At 35.3% G+C, this 21,656-nt stretch overlaps 2 protein-coding genes across 21 annotated transcripts in view; both read left to right on the top strand.

Annotated features, from left to right (window-relative positions):
* c2cd2l (c2cd2 like) overlaps positions 1-20,285 on the top strand; it is a 49,929-nt gene extending 29,644 nt beyond the window's left edge. For 5 of the 20 annotated variants that reach the window (XM_087252528.1, XM_087252527.1, XM_087252522.1 and 2 more), the window contains 12 exon segments: positions 1,085-1,204; positions 1,561-1,674; positions 1,807-1,920; positions 2,119-2,221; positions 5,183-5,315; positions 6,438-6,502; positions 6,690-6,811; positions 11,602-11,773; positions 11,856-11,960; positions 13,330-13,460; positions 15,421-15,658; positions 18,047-20,285. In XM_087252528.1, the coding sequence (XP_087108654.1) occupies positions 1,085-1,204; positions 1,561-1,674; positions 1,807-1,920; positions 2,119-2,221; positions 5,183-5,315; positions 6,438-6,502; positions 6,690-6,811; positions 11,602-11,773; positions 11,856-11,960; positions 13,330-13,460; positions 15,421-15,658; positions 18,047-18,297 (1,668 nt within the window). In that variant the 3' untranslated portion in view covers positions 18,298-20,285. 20 annotated transcript variants of the gene reach the window in all.
* A 573-nt stretch (positions 20,286-20,858) lies between these two features.
* h2ax (H2A.X variant histone) lies at positions 20,859-21,483 on the top strand. Its single transcript, NM_201073.2, is given in 1 exon segment — positions 20,859-21,483. A coding segment is annotated over 1 exon segment (429 nt). The 5' UTR covers positions 20,859-20,901; the 3' UTR covers positions 21,331-21,483.
* The last annotated feature ends 173 nt before the right edge of the window (positions 21,484-21,656 follow it).

Genomic DNA, 21,656 nt, shown 5'->3' with positions numbered 1-21,656 from the left:
ATATATATATATATATATATACTGCAATTATATGTACAATACAATATATATATAAGCTTCAGCCATCCAGCAGGTACAAAAATGAATGCATTCCTAGATGTACTGACACCACTTTTTTGCATGCATATGGAGGTAAATTATAAGTACAGCACACATCTGAAAATTGGTTTCACTTTTTCAACAGTAGGGATGCAACGATAAACGGATTTCACTATTAACCGCACTTTAATACATCACGGTTAATTAAATAAAGGCTTCTCTGCACAGAACAAAACTGTTGCAACTAAACAAAAACTGCACTAGTTTAAAGTTCTGAGCTTGTACACTGATGGGAATACCCACGCACACTGGATTAAAGGCTGATTTTAACTGTTGAGGCTATTAACTAAGGGCCATTCATATTACATGTCTTTTTCCAATGGATGCGCGCAACTTGCACACGCATATTGGAGTGATGTGGGCAGGGCATTGAAGTGGCTTGACATGCTCACGATTTCCAGGCGCACCTAGTTGAAAGAACCACAAACTCACTGCAGGTCATGTGACAAAAACTGACCGGTCAGCTTCATACTTTTGTATGTAGAAATTTCTACTCCAAAGAGAAAATTTATTTTATTTTATTTTATTTTATTTTATTTTATTTTATTTTATTTTATTTTATTTTATTTTATTTTATTTTATTTTATTTTATTTTATTTTATTATTATTTTGTGTTGTTTAGTTTTGCTTAGTTTATTAAATGTCATTTTATTTAATTAATTTTAATTTTTATTTATTTTCAGTGTAAAATTATTACTTATGTTTAAAAGCTAAAACTTTTTTTCACTTATTTTTTCTAAACTAGTGAATTAACCCTGATTGAACCTGAAACCGTGATTATTCCTTAGACTGTAATCCTGCAACTAAAATCTATAATCGTTGCATCCCTATTCGACAGACAATAGTTTGTAGATTAGCACAGATATTACATGTATATTTGTTTTTATGAATGCTTTCACACACTCAGTAGTGACCATATATCGAGCAACATTCAATATATATGAAAAGATACCATGTTGTGTGTTTATTTGTCAATCACATGCAGGTCCTGCAGTGCAATTGTTCGGTCGACACCGTGTCATTCCCTGTGACTGTCACTCAGCAGTCACCTGCCACCGTTTCTATGGATACCTACCAGATCACGATGGATCCCATGCAGGCCCAGGTAAAATACAAATGAAAGGGATTTGCATCCGCGAGTTTGCATCCGTCTGCATAGTTGCACACTCAGCTTTCATTAGTCTGACTTTGCCTCTGCCACCGCTCACATGAAGGAGCTTCTCAGTTTGCCCATTTTTTTCTCTCTCATCTCGAAAGCTTAATGTAGATTGTGAGGTTTAGTGGCTATGAATATTGCATGCGATACTCATCTCAAACAAATGACACCACTTGATGCATAGAGTCGCAGCTTAATGTTTCATCTCAGGGTTGTAAAAAATTGAGCAGCCTTTGATGAATATATTACTTTTGCAAATTCGCTGTGAAATAGGAGTTCAGACGTTCTGTGTGGGGCTTCTGTAGTTGCAGGTCTGTCTTGAGGAAGTGGAGGAAGAGGGTCTCTTGGTGTCCTGGACTTTTTCCAAGCAACCTCATCTCTCTTTAACCGTAACATCACGCCAAAGAGCCCAGAAGGAGGTGAGGGAGTCATTTTAGGCACATAGATCATGTTCCCTTTTAGCTTGTCATCTTGTGGTATGTAAAAATGGCACCGAAAGGAACTACTTTTTTGAGCTATGCAAATAAACTTAAGTCTGTTTTTATCTTGAGGGCTCTGATGTGGAGGTGGACAGCGATATGATTGCTGCTCTGGTGGAGGACACGCTGTACACAACGCACCCTGCCATGATCCTCAACCTGAGAGCCTGTGTATCAAGCCCTGCGGTAAAAATACCAGTATCGATTGCTATATCACACAGTAGGGGTTATGACCGTGCAGTGGGTCAGTGTGGCGAGCATTTGAAACTCTACTGAGTAATGGAACAATGCTGTGTGTTTAGATTTTGGTGTGTTTGACATGTATTTGAAGATGGAATATGCTTTTGGTATTCATTGAAACTTTCATGTTCTTTGCTATTGTAGTTTCCCAGGGAAAAGCAGATTGGTGGTCTTAACTCTCCATCTCAGAGCACACCAGGCAGGCGAATACTGGTGCACCAACTCAGAGCAAGCAATGTCAAAAAAGGTATGCAATTTTGCCACAAATGGGCTGTCTGTTCAAATTAAATGACTCTACATATTAAAAATCAGATACTTGTCTGAGGCCACGTTTACAGTAATACATTTTAGTTTCAAAACGGTGTTGTAGAATGAAAACAATTCAATTCACACTGGCGTTTCACCTAGCGTTTCTGAAAAGATCTTCATCCACACTATACTGCTGAAAATGCAAATCACATGACCACACACACTCTGGCATGCGCTGCAGGATATGCAGAGATCTCCGCTCCAGGTAGTCAGTGGATGCTTTGAGCACAACTCCCCAGGTGGGAGCAGCGCACGTTGGACGGTTCATAAAGGATGTTTTCCTGGATGTCATCTCACTATAGCTGTTAAATGTGATATTTAATTCATCTTGTTGTCTATATCTAATGACTCCTTGGTCTTTTGAATCGATTACTTGTTCTTAGGTAACGTGTTTTGTCTGAGTGTTAAGATAAGGTAATATATTAATTTATGCAACCACTTATACTGACCCTGCACATTTGACTCATTAGTTGCCTTTATTTCCTATATTGTATAAATTTATTGTACATTATACTTTTATAATGGCCATTGTTGATTATTAAAACTAATTTTTAGCAAAAGAGAGGGTATGTTTCATATTTTTTAATAAAAGAGGCAGTTATGTTATAGGCTCTGTTACAGTGAAGATGACGGTCATAAAAACATGTAGCTACACAAAGCCTCCACATTTTTGGTGTCTGTTAAGTTGTTAATATCAGATTGAAAATAGGCAGTTCCTTACGTCATGTTTTTATTTTATTGTTAAGATAGTGAAAATCGTAGCCAGGGTGATGCGAATGATGTTATAAAGTACACTGTTCCCTTTGAAGATTTTCCAGACGTGTCCTCTGCAGTTTGTTTTTTATATCACACTTATGAAGTCTGAACTCAAGGTAAGGATGCGAGACTGACATTTGCGCACTTAAGGAGGAAAAAGCCCCAATCAGATAGGCGAATGTCTGCAGCCCTGCCTCCGCTTTCAGATGTCTCAGTTTTTCCCCATCCACACGAACACGAAGCAGCAGTATTTTCAAACTAAAATGGCCTCTTCAGTGGTTTTAAAAAAGCTCAGTTTTCGGCTGTCAAAAACTCTGAAGTGTGGACGGAAGGCGTACCCATAGAAAAATGTATGTGTTTTAAAACTAGAATGTATTATTGTGAACAGGGCCTGAATGTCTAGAATTGTCTTACACCACTGCTAAAATGCCACTTGAACTGTGCGCCACATCAATATACATCACATAATACTCATTCTCTCAGCGCACCAAGTCCATGTGGCACACTAAGTAGTGCTATTTTGTTTTGCTTGTGGCACATTTGACCTAATATATCTGATATGAAAGAGAATGTCAATACTAGCTGTTGGGTAAATTGGTATTTGCGCCAATGTGACCTCTGATAAAGTGTAGTCGCAGTATGGAGTCCTGCGATTTTTGTTTATATCAAAAAGAGACGCAGTAAGCAAGGTCCTTCAAATTTATTGACTCAATATATAAAGTATTTTACCCAGACAAAACGTGACACTCATGGCATTTGCAGTTACGAATCTTTCTTTTTCATGCTCTTTACTGAGGACACCCACTAAAATGTCATTTAGTGAAACAATAGCTTTTATGCCAAGACGTTTTGCTAGGCGCATTTATAAATAGAAACGTTTGATGATATAATAAAAGACTCTATTTAAAGATCAGTGCTGTTCAGCTCCAAAATATTCATTTGTTTTCTTTTTTAAATCTGTTCACTTTCCAGCAATTTTTCAAACCGCTAGGGTTTACACGGTTATCAGCAAGAAAAAGTCTAGCATTTACAATATTATACAGCATATTATATACAATCCCTTATTATATAATAAACTGCAGGTTAGTACTCCTATGTACATCACTTTGGTCATCCTTGGTTGTTTTTATATGTGCTTTATAAAAAAATATTGTATTATTAGAACAAGTAATTTGTTTAATTTTTCAAATAAATATCCATTAATAATTCCTTACATTTACATAGTGCTTTTATAGATATTCAGAAAAGCTTTACACATTTTTTTGGTGAATGTCTGCATCCATCTGAATGATGTGATGACAGCCATAATGCGCCAGACCACACACCACACACCAGCTGATTGGTGGAAAGGAGCCAGTTATGATATGGGGATGGTTAGGAGTGGGCAAATTTGGCCAGGATGCTGGGGTCACACCCCTACTCTTTTTCAAATGACATGCTGGGATTTTTAACGACCACAGAGAGTCAGGACGTTAAACCAGATTTAACGTCTCATCCAAAAGACTTTATTATGCTGAATCCATCTTTCAGGTCAGATGTTAAATTGAGGTCCTGACTCTCTATGGTTGTTAAAAATCCCTAAATGTCCTTGGAGAAAGAGTAGGGATTTAATCCCGGCATCCTGGCCAAATTTGCCCACTTGGATCTGTCCATCATAGCTTCCTAACCATCCCCATATCATAATTGGCATGATTAGAATTATTATTATTATTATTGATGATGGAATGCTTTGTCACCCTTATTTTTACATAAAATTTTCTCACAGATTATTTGAAACAAATGGCGGCACTTTAAATGTAATACGCTTCATATCCACAAATATTCAATAATTTTTGTCAATTCAACTTGATCCCAGAATGTGACTTCTTGTCTTATTTTAAAATCCAAACATTCCACATACGCTTTAAAAAAATTAGTGTGGGTTTCTCACAATTCCTTCATGTTGTCCCAACACAAATCGATTAGGTTAATGTAATTGATTTAACAAATTTAAGTGGGTTAAACATAAAACAATTACTTTATGAGAAAAAAAAATCAAGATTTAATTTCATTCAGCTTATTTCAAGGTAGTTAAAAGCTGCAAATTTATTTTTGAGTGTGTTCTTGAAGAAGGAAGTGTTTTCATAAGGGTTTTCTTTTCCAGGATGTCAGTCTCATGTAGGAGAGCTCTGTTGCGTGCTGAGCTTGGACACTCCTTCCATTGAACGGAGAACCGGCTTCCTCACTCCTTCCCCTAGTTCTGGAGCAGCCCTGCACTGGACTGACGACTTCACACTGTAAGCACGCCATTCTGCCATTACGTGACTGTAAACCTAGATACAGATCAACACAGACTGAAACTAAACCAAACCTTCTGATTGAGGTGTTGACATGTTGGACGTTTTGAAGACTACACGCAAATGTTTCTCTCATAATGACATGCTCTATTTCACAAGGTCATTTTTATACGTAGGTTTGTTTTTAATTCAACTCTGTGCTGCAGGACTCCACTGATAATCCACTGAGGTTTTCTAACACCTTCCATTTAAAGGTCAACTGCACCAGCACAGTTTGACACAATGGAGTGTTTTCATCAAAGTCTGCTTTATAATGGCAGCCCTTCTGTCATGAATGAAGGTGTGAAGCTGTGAACGGCTAAACCAATGGCTCTTAGAATAAAAACAGGCAACTCCCAAAGAAACAAAGAGCTATTTAGCACATTTAATTACAGCCATTCCCAACACATCGCTGCTTCCTGCGATGCCAGTTACCAGAATGGCCGATTAAATCCTCATTTCATAGAGATTATTGCTCCTGTGGGGCCAAAGGGGATATTAGTCTGCAACAATATTCATAATATACAGCCATTTCATTATCTAAAACCCAGTTATTAGACTAGACAGCTTTTTAATGACAGAAGAAGGCTGTTAGGTGATTAATCGGTAGGTTTCAAGTAAGAATCAAATTTGGACACCTCTAAGAACAGTGATGACGACACAACACAAGCTATATTTTTCACATAATCATTTAATAACGTTTTTAAAAGTACATTATAGACAGATATTTTGATTGTTTCATATACCAGTAACATTTTAATTAATCTTCACAATAATTGGCTAGACTGTTCATTTACGGTTAAATATAAATATACAACAGTGTCTGAAAAAAGTCTCTTTTTTAATCGTTCTTATAATTTGTGCTTTAGAACATCTCTTAAGGCAGCACAGTGAGTGTCAATGCTTCCTGATTTTTACGGTGCATTGTGAGACTTTTCAGAAAGGGAACATTTCAGTGCACTAGAAGAATTATGCAATAGAGACAGCCCTTAAAATGGCTCCCAATGACTCCCGGATCAACGCACAGAGTTTTTTCGTGATTATTTACATGTAATTGCTCAAAGTCTGTTGTTATCTATGTAGGGATGTAGGACCAGACACCAAAGAACTCAAAGTGAGACTCGTGGAGAAAAACAGCAAAGGGGAACGTGAGTAACTTTTCAGTGCCCTCACCCAGGATTATATTAGCAAAGTTGAATGAATTGATTATTAGAGAATGATTTTTTCCCTCTCTAGTTTGGTTTGTCTAACGTTTCTCCATTTATTTTTTTCTTTGTTGTTTGAATGCAGATTTTATTTACAAGTGATTTTGTTTCTTTTTTTCCCATTTGGTAGAGTTTCTGCCTGGTCATGCTTCTTTGGCATTGGATCTCTCTAAGAGAATTCCTAATGGACAACATAAACTGTCCATTGCTCCAGGTCACGGTTTGGCTCCTACCGCTATCGTATCATTAGAGGTGAGACATTTGGGATTTGTAAGATTTTTTTTAACATCTTTGAATAAATTCTCTTCTGCATGATATGTATAGTAATAGGTTTTGAAATGTCATTTAAAAATTGTAAAAGTTATAGAATGGAGTTGAAATAGATTAATTAGTTCTTATGTTTTTTACCCCAAACAAAAGCACTACCATTCAAAAGTATGTACACGGTATGATTTTACATTTTAAAATTCCAAAATTATTCTGTGTGACTGTAAAGTCATTTATAATTTTAAATAGTTTCTATTTTGGAAGAATACCTTTTCTTTTAGAAAATATTGATATCTAGTCTCTCTGATATATAAGAGTCTGAGAAGTATGAAAACACAATCCACAAATTTTATAAAAGAAAAATGGGAGACAGAAAGTGGAACAACATTCACTGATGTATAGTGGACAAATATATGGGCATTTCACTGGAAATCAACAAGCTCATTAAACTGGAAAGAAAACTGTTGGAAAAACATTATTAGATATTTCAAAACACCAGCACTAACAGCTAAATATACAAATAAGTCTCCAAAATGCTGGCGTAACTGCGGATGCAATAAAGCAAACCATTATCATATCTTTTGGGAATGTATGTATATTCAAGAATATTGGAAAGAAATACAGGAGGCTCATGAACATATATTTGAAAAAGATATACCTCTAGAAAGTAAATTGTTATATTTTGGCTGTATGGATCCAGATATGGTAACGGCAGACAATAAATACCTTATGCGTGCTCTCATGGTTTGCCAGCAAAAAAGCAATCACACGCAAATGGCTACAGCAAGAGCGACCAACCCTTAATACTTGGATAGACGCAACTATTGAGATCTATATAATGGAAAAAATCACCTTTGTTGTCAATTTAAAGAAAGATATATTCCTGATAAAATGGAGGAAATTGGTTGAATATATTTTAGTTAGAAGACCTGACTTTATTGCTATAAATGAATAGAAGATGATGCTCTGATAGATAAATATATGCTAATGCATGTACATGTATATGATTACACTTATTCATATTATAATGTGTCCCCATATGTATAATGAAGATGGCCACTTGAGATTACTCTTAAAGGAACTATATTATGACATGTGTTCTAACCCTGGATGTAAATAGTGTTTTAACTTTTATTTATTTTTGATTATTGTATTTTTATTTTATCTTTTTCCTATTATTATTTTTTTTCTTCTCTCTTTATGCTTTTCCACTTGATAATTTACAAAATTTGAGTACTACTGTGTAGTAAATACACCTGACAATAATGCACGTAATTTTTATACCACCTAAGTTCACATACTGAGATACCAATGTACCTTGAAATGCTGAATGACTGTACTCAATTGAATGTTCAAAATAAACATAAAGTTACAAAAAAAAAAGAAAATATTGATATCGTATTTTAACATTAAAATTTTGAATGGTGGCGTGTATGTGCAAATTATTTTAGAATTTATTAAAAGTATGTAAAATAACTTTAAACTGAACAAAGCAGTTGCAAACATTTTAAACTTGCATTTACATCCCCTCACCCTACAACAAATCCCTTATATTTAACAGTATTCGAAATAAAAAAACTGAACACAAACATAAGATTTAAGAAAAATCCACTCCATCTAAAACCAGCATGTGTGGTAAATGCAATTGAGCTTGCTTGACGTTAATTCATTATTCATGTCAGATGTTAAAAAATAACCCACATATAATATATTAATATTTTGGTCACACTTTACTTTGATGGTCCGTTTGTTGAATTTAAGTTACATTGTATTTGCATGCCAAATAATTCTCATTAGATTATAAGTAGACTTGTGAGTTGGTGTAAGCTGACATGTACTTGCAAAGTTTCTTATAGTCAGTAAATGTCTGTTGTAGGAGCAGTATTAACATAAGCAGTCTACTATTACTCAAATGGACCATTAAAATAAAGTGTTACCAATTTTATATGTGAATGGTTATATTTAGAATGGATTTATAGCTTTGACTTGATTGGGTGGCCACTACATGATTTGCATGTGTTAAAGTATACATATGTATAGGTTACTTTCAATGATAATACAGTGTTGTGATAGTGCTAATGCTTAAGGCTTCCACCAGTCTTGTGTTCACTTTTCCAAACACTGCGATAAGTCCCTGTTCTAAATGTCAATGTGAATAATTTAATAGAAAACATATCTTATTACAGTGGTCTGCCTTGTGAACTGAACGCTCACCTTGTCTCTGATTAACTAGATAACTGACTTATTTCTTTATTTAACTTAGCCCGTTAGTTCACACTTTACTTTTTGCTAAAGTTATCTTAATGGTACAAAAGGATAATTCATAAATCTTTATGTTTGTAAACACACAGGCAAATTCAGCTCAGAATAGCACATATAGGGATTGTTTATGGATATCTGTGGCTCAACGAACCCTAATCTTATATCCGTACTCATAGTTTTCCTTTTAAAATTAGAGTATATAAATTAAGCTTACGATGTTATAGGGTGAAGAACTAAAATGTCAATACTACTTATGCAACTTGTCTTAAAAACATATATTTTTTGGACTGCCTAATTTTTATGTTATTAAAACAAACTTTTAAATAAGTTCTTATTTACATTTAGTCACATTAAATGTAGTCTTATTTACATTTAGACGCTTTTGTTCAAGGCAACTTAAAACAGGAAAAGGCTATACACAAGTGCTAATTATACAAAGGAACTGTTAGCGCTCAGAGAGATAGGAGAGGGGAGTGTTTTTATCAGAGAGAGTGTTTCTACTGGTGGTTTATCAAATCCACTCACCTATGTGTGTGTCACACTCTGAATTGCATAAAGTGTTGAGGTTGTCATGTGGTATGATGGGGGAGAGAAGAGGGGGTCCAGGTTTTGTTCACAGCAAGTGTCGGTGATTGCGGAAGATATGGGTTTTTAGTTGTTGAATGATACAAGTGAATCAGCAGTCTGTGTGGTTATGGGAAGATATAAATTTTGTTAAGTGACTTATAGCCTCTCTGTGATGATACCGCAAGGTGGCGCTCACTTACCAACTGCTTAGTTGAGACAAAATGATCTATTTTTCTTTCATTCCAAAAATCATTACAATATTAAGTAAAGGTCATTATCCATTTACATTTTGTTAATTTCCTACTTTAAATATATGAAGAGTTATATTGCTATCTGAGGTATACAGTTGAAGTCAGAATTGTTAGCCCCCTTCTAATTTTTTCTTCTTTTTAAAATATTTTCCAAATGATTTTTAACAGAGCAAGGAAATTTTCACAGTATGTCTCATAATATTTTTTTCTTCTGGAAAAAGTATTATACTTATTTGTTTTGTTTTGGCTAGAATAAAAGATATTTGAATTTTTGTAAACTCCATTTTAGGGACAAAATTATTAGCCCCTTTAAGCTATATTTTTACTTGACAGTCTACAGAACAAACCATCCTTATACAATAACTTGCCTTAATACCCTAACCTGCCTAGTTAACTTAATTAACCTAGTTAAGCCTTTAAATGTCACTTTAAGCTGTTTAGAACTGTCTTAATAATATCTAGTCAAATATTGTTTAGTCTAATCATGGCAACGATAATATAAATCAGTTATTAGAAATGAGTTATTAAAACTATTATGTTTAAAAATATGTTGTGAAAATCTGCTCTCCATTAAACAGAAATTGGGGGGGAAAATAAACAAGCGGTCTAATAATTCAGGGGGGGCTAATAATTCTGACTTCAACTGTATGTACTATCTGAAATTGTCCTCTAAAATAAGCATATTTTTCTCTGTCTTCTGTATTTATGTTTGGTTGTTTCACTTTAAAGGCAATAAAACAAACCTGTTCATTGCCATAAAAGTGACATTATTGATCCTACACACACGTCACATTTTAGAAGAAAAATGTAGATGGCCCTTGTAAGATTTTGCATCTGAACTCCTTACTTCAAAACCTAATTTTTGAAAAGTGGTATGCATTGCTAAGAATCAAAATTTAAACTTTAATAAAATAATACTAAATAATAATGTTTACTTTAATAAAAGCAAAATTCTCAATATTTAGATTTTTCTGAACCCTCAGCTTCCAAAGTCAAATTTTGGCCTATCCCAACAAACTATACATCAGTGGTCACATTTACATATTTTTTCATAAAGTTAAATGAATAAATAATCATATGAATTAATAATAATTATTTTAATAAAGTTGAAAGCCATTTTGCTTTTAATCATTTGGTCTGTTTTTAGTTTATTTTATTCATGATATCATGCTGTTCAATTTTAGAAATGTATCTGCCAAGCTGATAATGGTAATAAACATAAACATAAATACAGGGTGTCTGCGGAGTCTTAAAAGGTCTAACATTTCAAAAACATAATTTTTGGCATCAAAATTTACTGCAATATGGTGTTGTAGGCCTTAAATCATTTTATACAGGTCTTAATTTTTATTTGTCCTAGTAAAGCTACACAATTGTTACAACCAATAATTCATTTAAAAAAAAAAACATTGAAAAAAAGTTTTTTTTTTCTTTCTTTCTTTTTTCAAGTTATGCAGAAAACAAATGTATATAACTTGAGGTAGCTTGTTTTGAAACATTTAAAATGTGGTTAAGTTCAATTTTAATGGGGCAAGTAAAAAATTTTTTCATTAGCCATTAGAAAAATCTTTAGCGTTTTGCCCTGTATAAGTCTGAAAATTGATTCATAATGGTCTTAAAACTTGACTTAGTGAAACCTGTAGAAACCCTGTAATTATTTCTGCTATATTAATACTGATGTTTGTGTATCTATAGCTGGCGTATGTGGAGTCCGGTGATCTTCGCGTATGTCAGAACGCCACACCTCTGCGTTCCTCAGTCACTCCCTCTAAAAAGGTGGACGTGGACCGCACCATCATGCCCGACGGCACCATTGTCACCACTGTCACTACTATACAGTCACGACTAAAACTGGACCGAAAACTAGGTAAAGCTTGACAAAGGAACACTCAGAGCAAATACACATGTCGTTCTGCTTGCATCATCCAGTTTTTCCTCTGAAACTGCAGGCGAATCTCCGTCTAGATCTCCCTCAAAGGTGGAGGTGACTGAAAAGCCTCCCACCGTGCTCACCAACAGCTTGCAGAGCTCCAGTGGCAGTGGCACCCCCAGCAGTGAGAGACACATTAAATTCAATGCTATTATTCAAGAGTTTGGGTTCTGCCAGATTGACTTGAAAGGAGTTGTTGATTTTATTAGTCGAAGATGCATTAAATTGGTCTAAAATGACAGTAAACCTATTGGTAATATTGCAGTATTATCTGTAACAAAAAGTGCTGTTGATTGAATTAGGGCTGCACATTATTGGCAAAATCTGACATTGTAATATATAGTTTTTTTGCAATGTATATTGCAATATGAATACAATTTCACCAGATGACTAGAATATCTCTATTTGGAGAAAATTTATAAATTTTATATTTATTACTATGGTACTGTAAAGAAGTGCATCTGCATAAAATACAATAAACAGTCTATCATAGAAAAACGCAATAAAGAAAAAAATACTAATGAAATAAAAGGTGTTTTATTGTTTTCCGAGGAGTCTAACGGTATTTACACATACAGTAATTGAATAAATCAAATTTAAAGTAGTACTATCTTTGTTTTATAAATAATTCATTAAAATTAATAATTATTGAAGTTACAAATGCTACAATTTCTTAGGCTGTGATGCTCAAAAACCCATGTAAATGATAAATTACAATCCGGACTCAACATTGCAGATCCTGCGATGTGACTAATGTGAATGATCACATTATGATATCAACTCTAAAATATTTTATGCAGGCCTAATTTGAATGATCTGATAAAGAATTCTTACATTTATAAAAAAATAATATGAAATGTTTCTTGAGCACTAAATCTTCATATTAGAATGATTTCTAGAGGATCATGTGACATTGATAAATGGAATAATGACTGCTAAAGTTTGGTTCTGTAATGAGGAATTAAATACATTTTTTAGAAAATGATAAAGCTAAAAATATCCATGTTTTACTTTTTCTTAGAAAAGACCACAATTATTTTGAGTAGACATTTACTTTATTTATTATACATTGGGACTTCTACATTGACCTGTTGTCATTTTCTCCAAATATTTTTTCTAAAAGATAATTCTCATTTAAAAGTAGATTAAATAATTGAAAATATTTAAAAATGGTGATTTTAATCAAAAAACATGTATATTAATGGAAAATCAAGACCATGATAGTAACTTAATGTGGTGTATTGTGTATTTTTGCAAATATTTATTTAGTTAATAAAATTAATTTATTATAAATATTTTATATTAATATAATATATTATTTTATGATATTATATTATATTATATTATATTATATTATATTATATTATATTATATTATATTATATTTAAATATTTATTTTTTTTATTGTTATATTATTGTTTTTACAGTGTCATTTGAACGAACTTCAGAAAAGTATTCCGATGTGTTTGTATCTCTGTGTTATTTCCAAGCAGAAGGCACCCTTCCCAATGGGCTGGATCCCGTAGCAGAAACAGCCATTCGACAGCTGACAGAGTCTGCTAGTAAGGTACCCAAGAAGACGCCAACCAAACGCAGCACTCTCATCATATCTGGGGTGTCGAAGGTCAGAGCCTAAACATCATGCAAATAGACCCTTCATAAAAACATCTTGGTTACAGTGAGATAATCGTCCAGGGAAACGATCACGAGAGCAGTCTTTTTAAAGCTCCCAAGGGTAATCTGTTTGTTAAGCCATCGCTTTTACTTGCACAATGTTGATGTAACCATCATCGGCTAGCAAATTGGCTTGCAAAATCATTTTAGTTAGCAAATTGTCATAGATGTATCTTGAACACTGTTAAAAAATATAAGAAGAGACACAACAGGCAAAAACAAAACAAACTGTTTTTGTTTCAGCCGAATGTAAAGAAAGCATCTATAATACAGGGTGTTTCTTTTATTACTCTTTATTTCTGTAGAATCGAATTACAATGCAATTTTCTACAGACATTTTTTTTCTTCTGCAACGAGCCATATATGACCAATTCAGCAGGACTTTATAGCTGTATTCATTTATCAAGCTTTTTATAGAATGATACACAATTTGCTTGATAATATACAATTTTATTATATATTTCATTTTACAAAAAGTTCGTTCATCAGGAGTCGCCACAGCGGAATGAACCTCCAACTTTCTGCAAAAAGTTGCAAGTTGTAATTTATTTTCTGGCTATTTTGTTTTTTATATTCTGGATTTGCAGTATTTTCAGAGTAATGGAGAGATCTAATATGCAAGAAAAATTATTTTGAACCTGACTTTGTCGAGTGTTCAGATTTCAAAAACACATGTAATACAAAAAGTGTTTGCAGATCATAATGTAATTACAGTGGGGCTAATAAGTATTGAACATGTCACCATTTTTCTCAGAAAACAAATTTCTAAAGGTGCTGTCAACTTGAAATTTTCTCTGGATGTTAGTAACAAACAAAGAAATCTATTTATGCAAAGAAAACAAATCTAATGAGTTTACAAATGAAGTTATGTGTAATAAAATGAAATGACACAGGAAAAAGGTATTGAACACATGAAGTAAGGGAGGTGTAAAAAGGCAGTGAAAGCCCAGACAGCAGCTGACATATCTCAGTAGTTATTCAGAATACCTCTGCCCTTCGTTATTGTAAAGTAATATCAGCTTCTTCAGCACAAAAAAATCTAGATTACAAGGATAATGAAAATGAAACCAGAGTGGACATTTTAGCAAGACCATGATCCAAAACAGCCAAGGAAACTCTCAAACGTTTTCAGAGAAAGAAAATCAAGCTGTAGAATGGCCCAGCCAATCACCTGACTCGAATCAAATAGAAAATACAAAATAGAGCTCAGGTTTGATAGACGAGACCCACAGAACCATCAAGATTTTTTTCTCTGTTGAAGTCTGTGGAAAAACTCACACCTAGGCAATTCATATGACTTCTCCATATATGAGTCGTCTTTGAGCTGCCATAATAAAAAAAGCCTTTTATATAAAGTATTAAATACATTTCAATAGTTTAGATTTTCTCCTTGTGCCATTTCATTGTTATTACTCAACTCATTTTGCAGATTTTTTTTTTTGTTTAGTTTTATGTTTATGTTTGTATTATTTGTGTTTTTACCAAAATCTGGTTCAATTCTGTTAACAGCTCCTTTAGAAAATGGTATTTCCAGGAAAAAAACATGACATTCAATACTTATTTTCCCCACTGTAATTGGTGAAGTGTGGTAATAACTTAGTAAAAAAAAAATTTTTACCATACACTTGCAATATCTTGCCTTAAACAGCACATTAAACTATTCATTTAAAACATTTGTAAGTCTAAAAGTCATCACAAGCACAGGCGTCTCAAATAACATCTTCAGAACATGCGGATCCTCGCTTTAGATGTCAAAGCATTTAAAGAGTTTCAAGTTCACTGTCTGTAGGAACAGGGTTCGCAGAAAGGTTGACAGTGGAGCCGCTTTTGCAAACACACTTTGGAGATGTTGTGCTCTTGTGCCTGCAGGACATGTACATGTTAAAACTAATTTTCTGTCCTTCCCACAGGTGCCCATTACTGAGGATGACTCAGCCTTATCAGTGGGCTACGCTGCAGCCATGGACGCAGCCCTACAGGGGGCTCAATCTCCCAGTGGAGCTCCGAACCACCACGGAGCATCTACACACCAGGAGCCAGACGAGACCACGCCGTCTGACGCCTCAGAGCGACCTTCAGTGGATGATGCGGAGTCGGAGACGGGATCAACCGGCGCACTGGAGACACGCAGCCTCAAAGACCACAAAGGTGACAAATATACATCCTATATAAATCCTACATTTTTAAGGAAGCCGCTTGTGCTCATCAAGATTGCATATATTTGATCAAAAATACAACAATAATTTTATTATTCAATGCTGAATTTTAGCATCAATAAAAGTGCAGTGTTATTAATAATGGTTTGTATGACTATGAATGGGAAATATATTCCATATTATTCTGGAAACTGCACGGATTACTTTCTATTTCAATGTTTAGACTTTCAGCAGTGAAAAATAAATGCCACTGCACTGAACTAAACTGAAATTCAACTCTGAAAACTGGACTGACACAATTTTAATTTACTAGAACTTCTGTGTTAAGCTGCTTTGACACAATCTACATTTTAAAAGCGTTATAGAAATAAAGATAAATTAAATTGAATTATTTATCAAATAATTTTAACATAGCAGCATTTATTTGAAACAACATATTTTGCAACATTATAAATAGGGATGTCCCGTTCAGGTTTTTTTGCCTGTGAGTCCGAGTCCTAATCATTTGATTCTAAGTATCTGTCAATACAGAAACCCGATACTTCCATAATACATAAAAAAAGAATAAAAAAGAGTGAAGAAACTGATCCAGGATGATCCTTATTTTTTATTTACTTAACCTCATTTTAACATTCAACAACTCTGTTAACAAACAGAGCACTTCTGTGTATATATAGCACGGTCTGTGTATATATGTGTATTTACGTGTATGATGTGTATGATGTGTATGTTGTGTGTATGACTTCACTGTGGACGGCAAAGTAAGAATCTCATTGTACAGGGAAACGTGTTTCCTTACTGTGCACATGACAATAAACAGTTGAATTGAATTGAATTCTGTGAGGTAGCTTGAACAATTAAGTAATAAATCAAATAAATTCTTCACTTCTGGACTTTAGTACAACAGTAAATATAAAAAAATCTAAATATAAAAACAAATAGCACCTCACCCTAAAATACCCTGCAGGCAATCCCAAGTTTACATATCTCAATGTTTGCTATGGCAATGTTGTCGTCCTCAACTTTATAATACCTCCAGACTGCAGACATACTTGCTCTTTCGTGCTTTAATTTGCTGGCATTTAACCAATAGCATCTCTGCAACAAAGTGATGTCATGCTGCACACGTTGCTGTTTTTTGTATACATCTATATCCTGATTTGAAGGTAACGTCAGATTGCGATTGCGTCTGAAACTGCATGATCAGGCTCCCATTTCTGATCTCGTAATCGGATTTGGACATCCCTAATTGTAACCTATTGTATCTTCTTATTGTTAGTCTTAAACAACTTATTGTTTTCTTGAACCATTTGTACTAGTACTTTTGCATGATTATATATCATGGATTGCACAAGAATATAAATCTGTTTTCATCACGGATTATCAGAACTATTTCCTGAGCAACAAATTAACATGGTGATGATTTCCAATAGTATCTAGTTGCAGACTTGCAAATGCAAGCTGAGACATACCGTCTCAGCCATGCAATGTCAGACCCCTCTCATATATTCTAAAGGATTTTGTGTTAGTAATGTCTGCCATTTAGCAATTTACATCTTAAAATATACTCATAGCACTCACAGTACTTTTGATCAAATACTTTGAAAAGTGCACGTCTTGGTAAGCAAAAAATACTTATTTCAGTAACATGTAACAGTTCTGTTGATGAAAATCAAGTGGTTCAAACCTTTGAGTTTCTTTCTTCTTTTGAACACACAGGAAGAAATTTTGAAGAAAGTTGAAAACCTGTAACCATTGACGTCCATGGTAGGACAAACAGATACTGTGGAAGTCAATGGTTGCAGGTTTTCAGCTCTCTTAAAAATTTCTTTAAGAAAGGAATGTTCTCCCTGTGGCTTTCCTCCGGGTGCTCCGGTTTCCCCCACAAGTCAAAAGACAGTACCAGATTGCAGCTGGAAGCACATCCGCTTTGTAAAACATATGCTGGATAAGTTGGCGGTTTATTCTGCACTGGAGGCCCCAGATTAATAAAGGAACTTAGCCGAAGGAAAATGAAGTATTGAATGAATGAATGAATGAATGAATGAATGAATGAATGAATGAATGAATGAATGAATGAATTGTCCCTTTAAGGCAGTGATATCCAAACTCTGTCCTGGAGAGCCGGTGTCCTGAAGAGTTTAGCTCCAACCCTAATCAAACACACCTGAAGCAGCTAATCAAGCTCTTAGTAGATATACTAGAAACTTCCTGGCAGTGTTTTGAAGCAAGTTGGAGCTAAACTCAGCAGGACACCAGCCCTCCAGGACCGAGTTTGGACCAAGTTTGCTTTAAGGTTTCCAAACCTTCGACCTGTATTGTGTGTTATATGTTATATATTTACTGGTGTGTATTGATGAACATGCATGTTCTGTTTCAGTGGGCTTCCTCCGCAGTGGAACCAAGCTGCTTTTCCGGAGGAAAAACCGAGAGAAAGACGCCAGTTTCAGTCAGTCTCACGAGGACGTCTCTAACCTGGGCAATGACTCCTCCACGGCCTCCTGCTCCTCCACCAGCCGTAAGAAATCTGGAAGTTTCTCTCGTCGCCTCATCAAACGCTTTTCCTTTCGCTCATCCAAGACAAAGGGCAAAAGTACAGCCAACGGCGGGTCCAACACTACAGACAACTAGAGGGGAAATGGGGAAAAGAAAAGTGAAGGAAAGAGACACGGTGCGGGCACCAGTCAAATCAATGTGGAATAATTGGCTTTATGTTTCTTCAGAACAAGTTATTTATGTTATATACTGATTGTCCACAACCTTAAACAGTAATATCATACTTCTGACCACACTATATACCTATGAAGCCAGCCTTGCTTTGGCGTTAATGGAAACGCCAATAAATGCGGAAAATAAAAGGATTTATATGGATGCATTGCTTATCTAATTTATTTGATACAACGGACAAAATGTTGCTTTTCTGGATGATTTCAGGCGAACAAACTGGAAAACCCCAAAAATGGACGGGATCGTCATGCGGTTATTGAGCACAAGGGGGCGACAGAGACCAATGACTATTCAAGCCTCCAAACTCGCTGTGTCGTTTTTCTTATTTATTTTACTTCATCATTTGCACTTTGGATCTTATTCTGATTGTTTACAATGCTGGGGAGCTCTCTTTCTGTCGTTTTAAATCATGTTTGTGTATCGTTTACTGTTTCTCTGCACTGGTTTATTTCTCCTGCGCTCATTAGGAGTATCCGGAGAGTGTGATATGCTAGGACATGCTGTGAGCTTTGTTCTCGTTTTGCTGTTGCTATATATAGCATTTAGATCAAGGGATGGGATTCCCTGTTTTCAAATAGTGGTACGTTTGACTTTCATCGTGGCTTCAGTAATATTTTATAACGATGTTTCTATTCGTTTAAGAAACGGAAACGTTCATAAGTTACTGTAGACATATCGCACTAAATGACGTCTGTCTGTGTGTTTTGGTTGTAAAACACGAGCCCTTCGTTTGACAAAAGGGACACACTACAGGTCAAAAAACCGCATTTGTGCATATTTATAAATTATTCCAGGAATTATTGTAAATCTACAACCTCGTGAGATGCATCAGGCTGGATCTGCAGTGGGAAAGTGCTATTTTCAGGGTCCACGTGAAACCTCAGGGGCTAATATAAAAGGTATAATAAGTTTCATCGCTTTATTTTTTTCAGAGATGGCTTTTTAAACCGAACAGGCGCTGCCCCAGTAACACACAACCGCGTTTATTTAAAGTGAGCTGCAATAAAGGTCTTTTGCACGTCAAATACATAAAGTAGATTTTATTAGTGGTAGCTTTTTATTGTAATACTAAGCAGGAGGCTTTGTTGTTTTCTGGTAATGTAAGGTCAAATATAGGAGTAGTTCATACTTAAACCTCCTACTCAACGTGGTCACCATTCATTTTCATTTGATGGATATAAAGATGCTGTGGTAACTGAAGCTGGTTATCTGCATTCAACTCTTCATGTTGCACGAAACAGGATTGAAACCCCCAATCAAATATCATTTTGATGAACTGTCCCTTTAAAGAATCTCTCGCAATATCTTCCCTTTTTAAGATGTCTAATAGACGTCTAAACAGTCCTCATGGCTAAATAAAGGGCTGTCAGTGAAACTCCAGTAGACGTCTAAAATAGGCCAAAACTAGACTAGTCATCAAATAAACAGAAATTAATGACTACATATATAAAGTCTGTCTATCTGATGACTAGTGTAGTTTTGACTAATCCAAGCTGTTTATGTTTAGATGTCTATTAGACGCCTATTAAACACAAAAATAGTCTGCTGGGGTTCCCCACCCATACGACTCAATGCAATTCTCAGACTTTTGTTTTTCATTCCAAATAACCTGAACTTATAATAAAGGCAAGGGTGTTCTAACCAAAATAATAGCTACAGGAAAGCATTTTAGCAATTATACAGTGAATTGCAGTTCATGAGTCATGGCTGATCAGCGCTTTATAGTCATTTTGGAGCATAAAGCCTGAAAAATGTATGAGCAAAATGTTGTGATGACAGCGAACAATCTGAAGTGAAGGTGCTGCTGCTGGGCCTTCTGAGGTATTCGGAGCTTTATATTGTTGTTCATTTGATGTTTAATTTATTCTGAATAAATTATTTTTGAAAAACCATTCCTCCTTTCTTATTTCCCATTTTTAATCAGCTAAAAGTGAATTTCTCTAAAATGCACACTGAATCACTTTTATTGTCACATCACGACAAAGTGATTTAATTCATTGTGCATTTTAAAGAAATCGCATACAAATCACATTTTAAAGACATTTACATTGAGTGAATTAAATCTATAAAATATTACGTCACAATAAGTGTACATGAGAGGGTTAAACAAATGAAAAAATTGGTTTTGCGTCAAACTGTGTTAAAATTCAGAGGGAATGTGTTCAATTGGTTTGAACTTACCGCCGAAATGTGATTGAGGTAAAGAAAGACCAATACTAGCGCAGACGAACCAAGCGAATCAATCAGCTCTCGCATATTCAGAAGCACTCTGATTGGTTCGTTACTTTGCGCTGTTTATGCACTGCAAGTTCAAGCCAATGGGGGATTACATCCGCTCTGGTTTCACCACCTACAACCAATCAGGTCTGTACTTCCCTTCGCGCAACCAATCAAATGTGTGGGCGGGACTATGCTTTGAACGTTCAACCAGTCTTTAAATACTGCAGCAGTTTCACTGCCAATGTACTGATTTCTTGCACACGCTAAGAGTTAAGTAAGCCATTCAACATGTCTGGAAGAGGTAAAACCGGAGGAAAAGCCCGCGCCAAGGCTAAGACTCGCAGCTCCCGCGCCGGTCTTCAGTTCCCCGTCGGCCGTGTTCACCGTCTCCTTCGTAAAGGCAACTATGCTGAGCGAGTGGGCGCCGGTGCCCCCGTGTATCTGGCCGCCGTGCTCGAGTATCTGACTGCTGAGATTCTCGAGTTGGCGGGAAACGCCGCAAGAGACAACAAGAAGACTCGTATCATCCCTCGCCATCTCCAGTTGGCCGTCCGTAACGACGAGGAGCTGAACAAACTGCTCGGCGGAGTGACCATCGCACAGGGCGGTGTTCTGCCCAACATCCAGGCCGTGCTCCTGCCCAAGAAGACCGGTCAGGCTGCAGCCAGCTCCGGCAAATCTGGAAAGAAGGGATCTTCCCAGTCACAAGAGTATTAAATGTTGAACTGAGCTAATTCATCCAAAGGCCCTTTTAAGGGCCACCCAACTCTTCTGAAAAGAGCAATTTCCATGTGTCTGAATGTGATATAGCTTGTATTTTTGAGATGCATGCTTTGCTTATTAAATTAAGTCATTTTTTAAAAATGTTAATGTTGGTGTTGATTGAACCGATTTAGGCTAACTTTTATCACAATTTAAGAATTTACGTTACTTAAGTGTTTCTTAACGGTACATTTTTTTTCTCATAAAAAAATAACTAAAATGTTATTACAATTAATATATACGAGTTAATATGGAAAACGGAAACTAGGTCTTCATAAACA

This window comes from Danio rerio, chromosome 5 (assembly GCF_052040795.2).
Source record: "Danio rerio strain M-AB ecotype USA chromosome 5, GRCz13ab, whole genome shotgun sequence".
NCBI lineage: Eukaryota > Metazoa > Chordata > Actinopteri > Cypriniformes > Danionidae > Danio > Danio rerio.
This window is presented reverse-complemented; position numbering and strand designations above follow the sequence as displayed.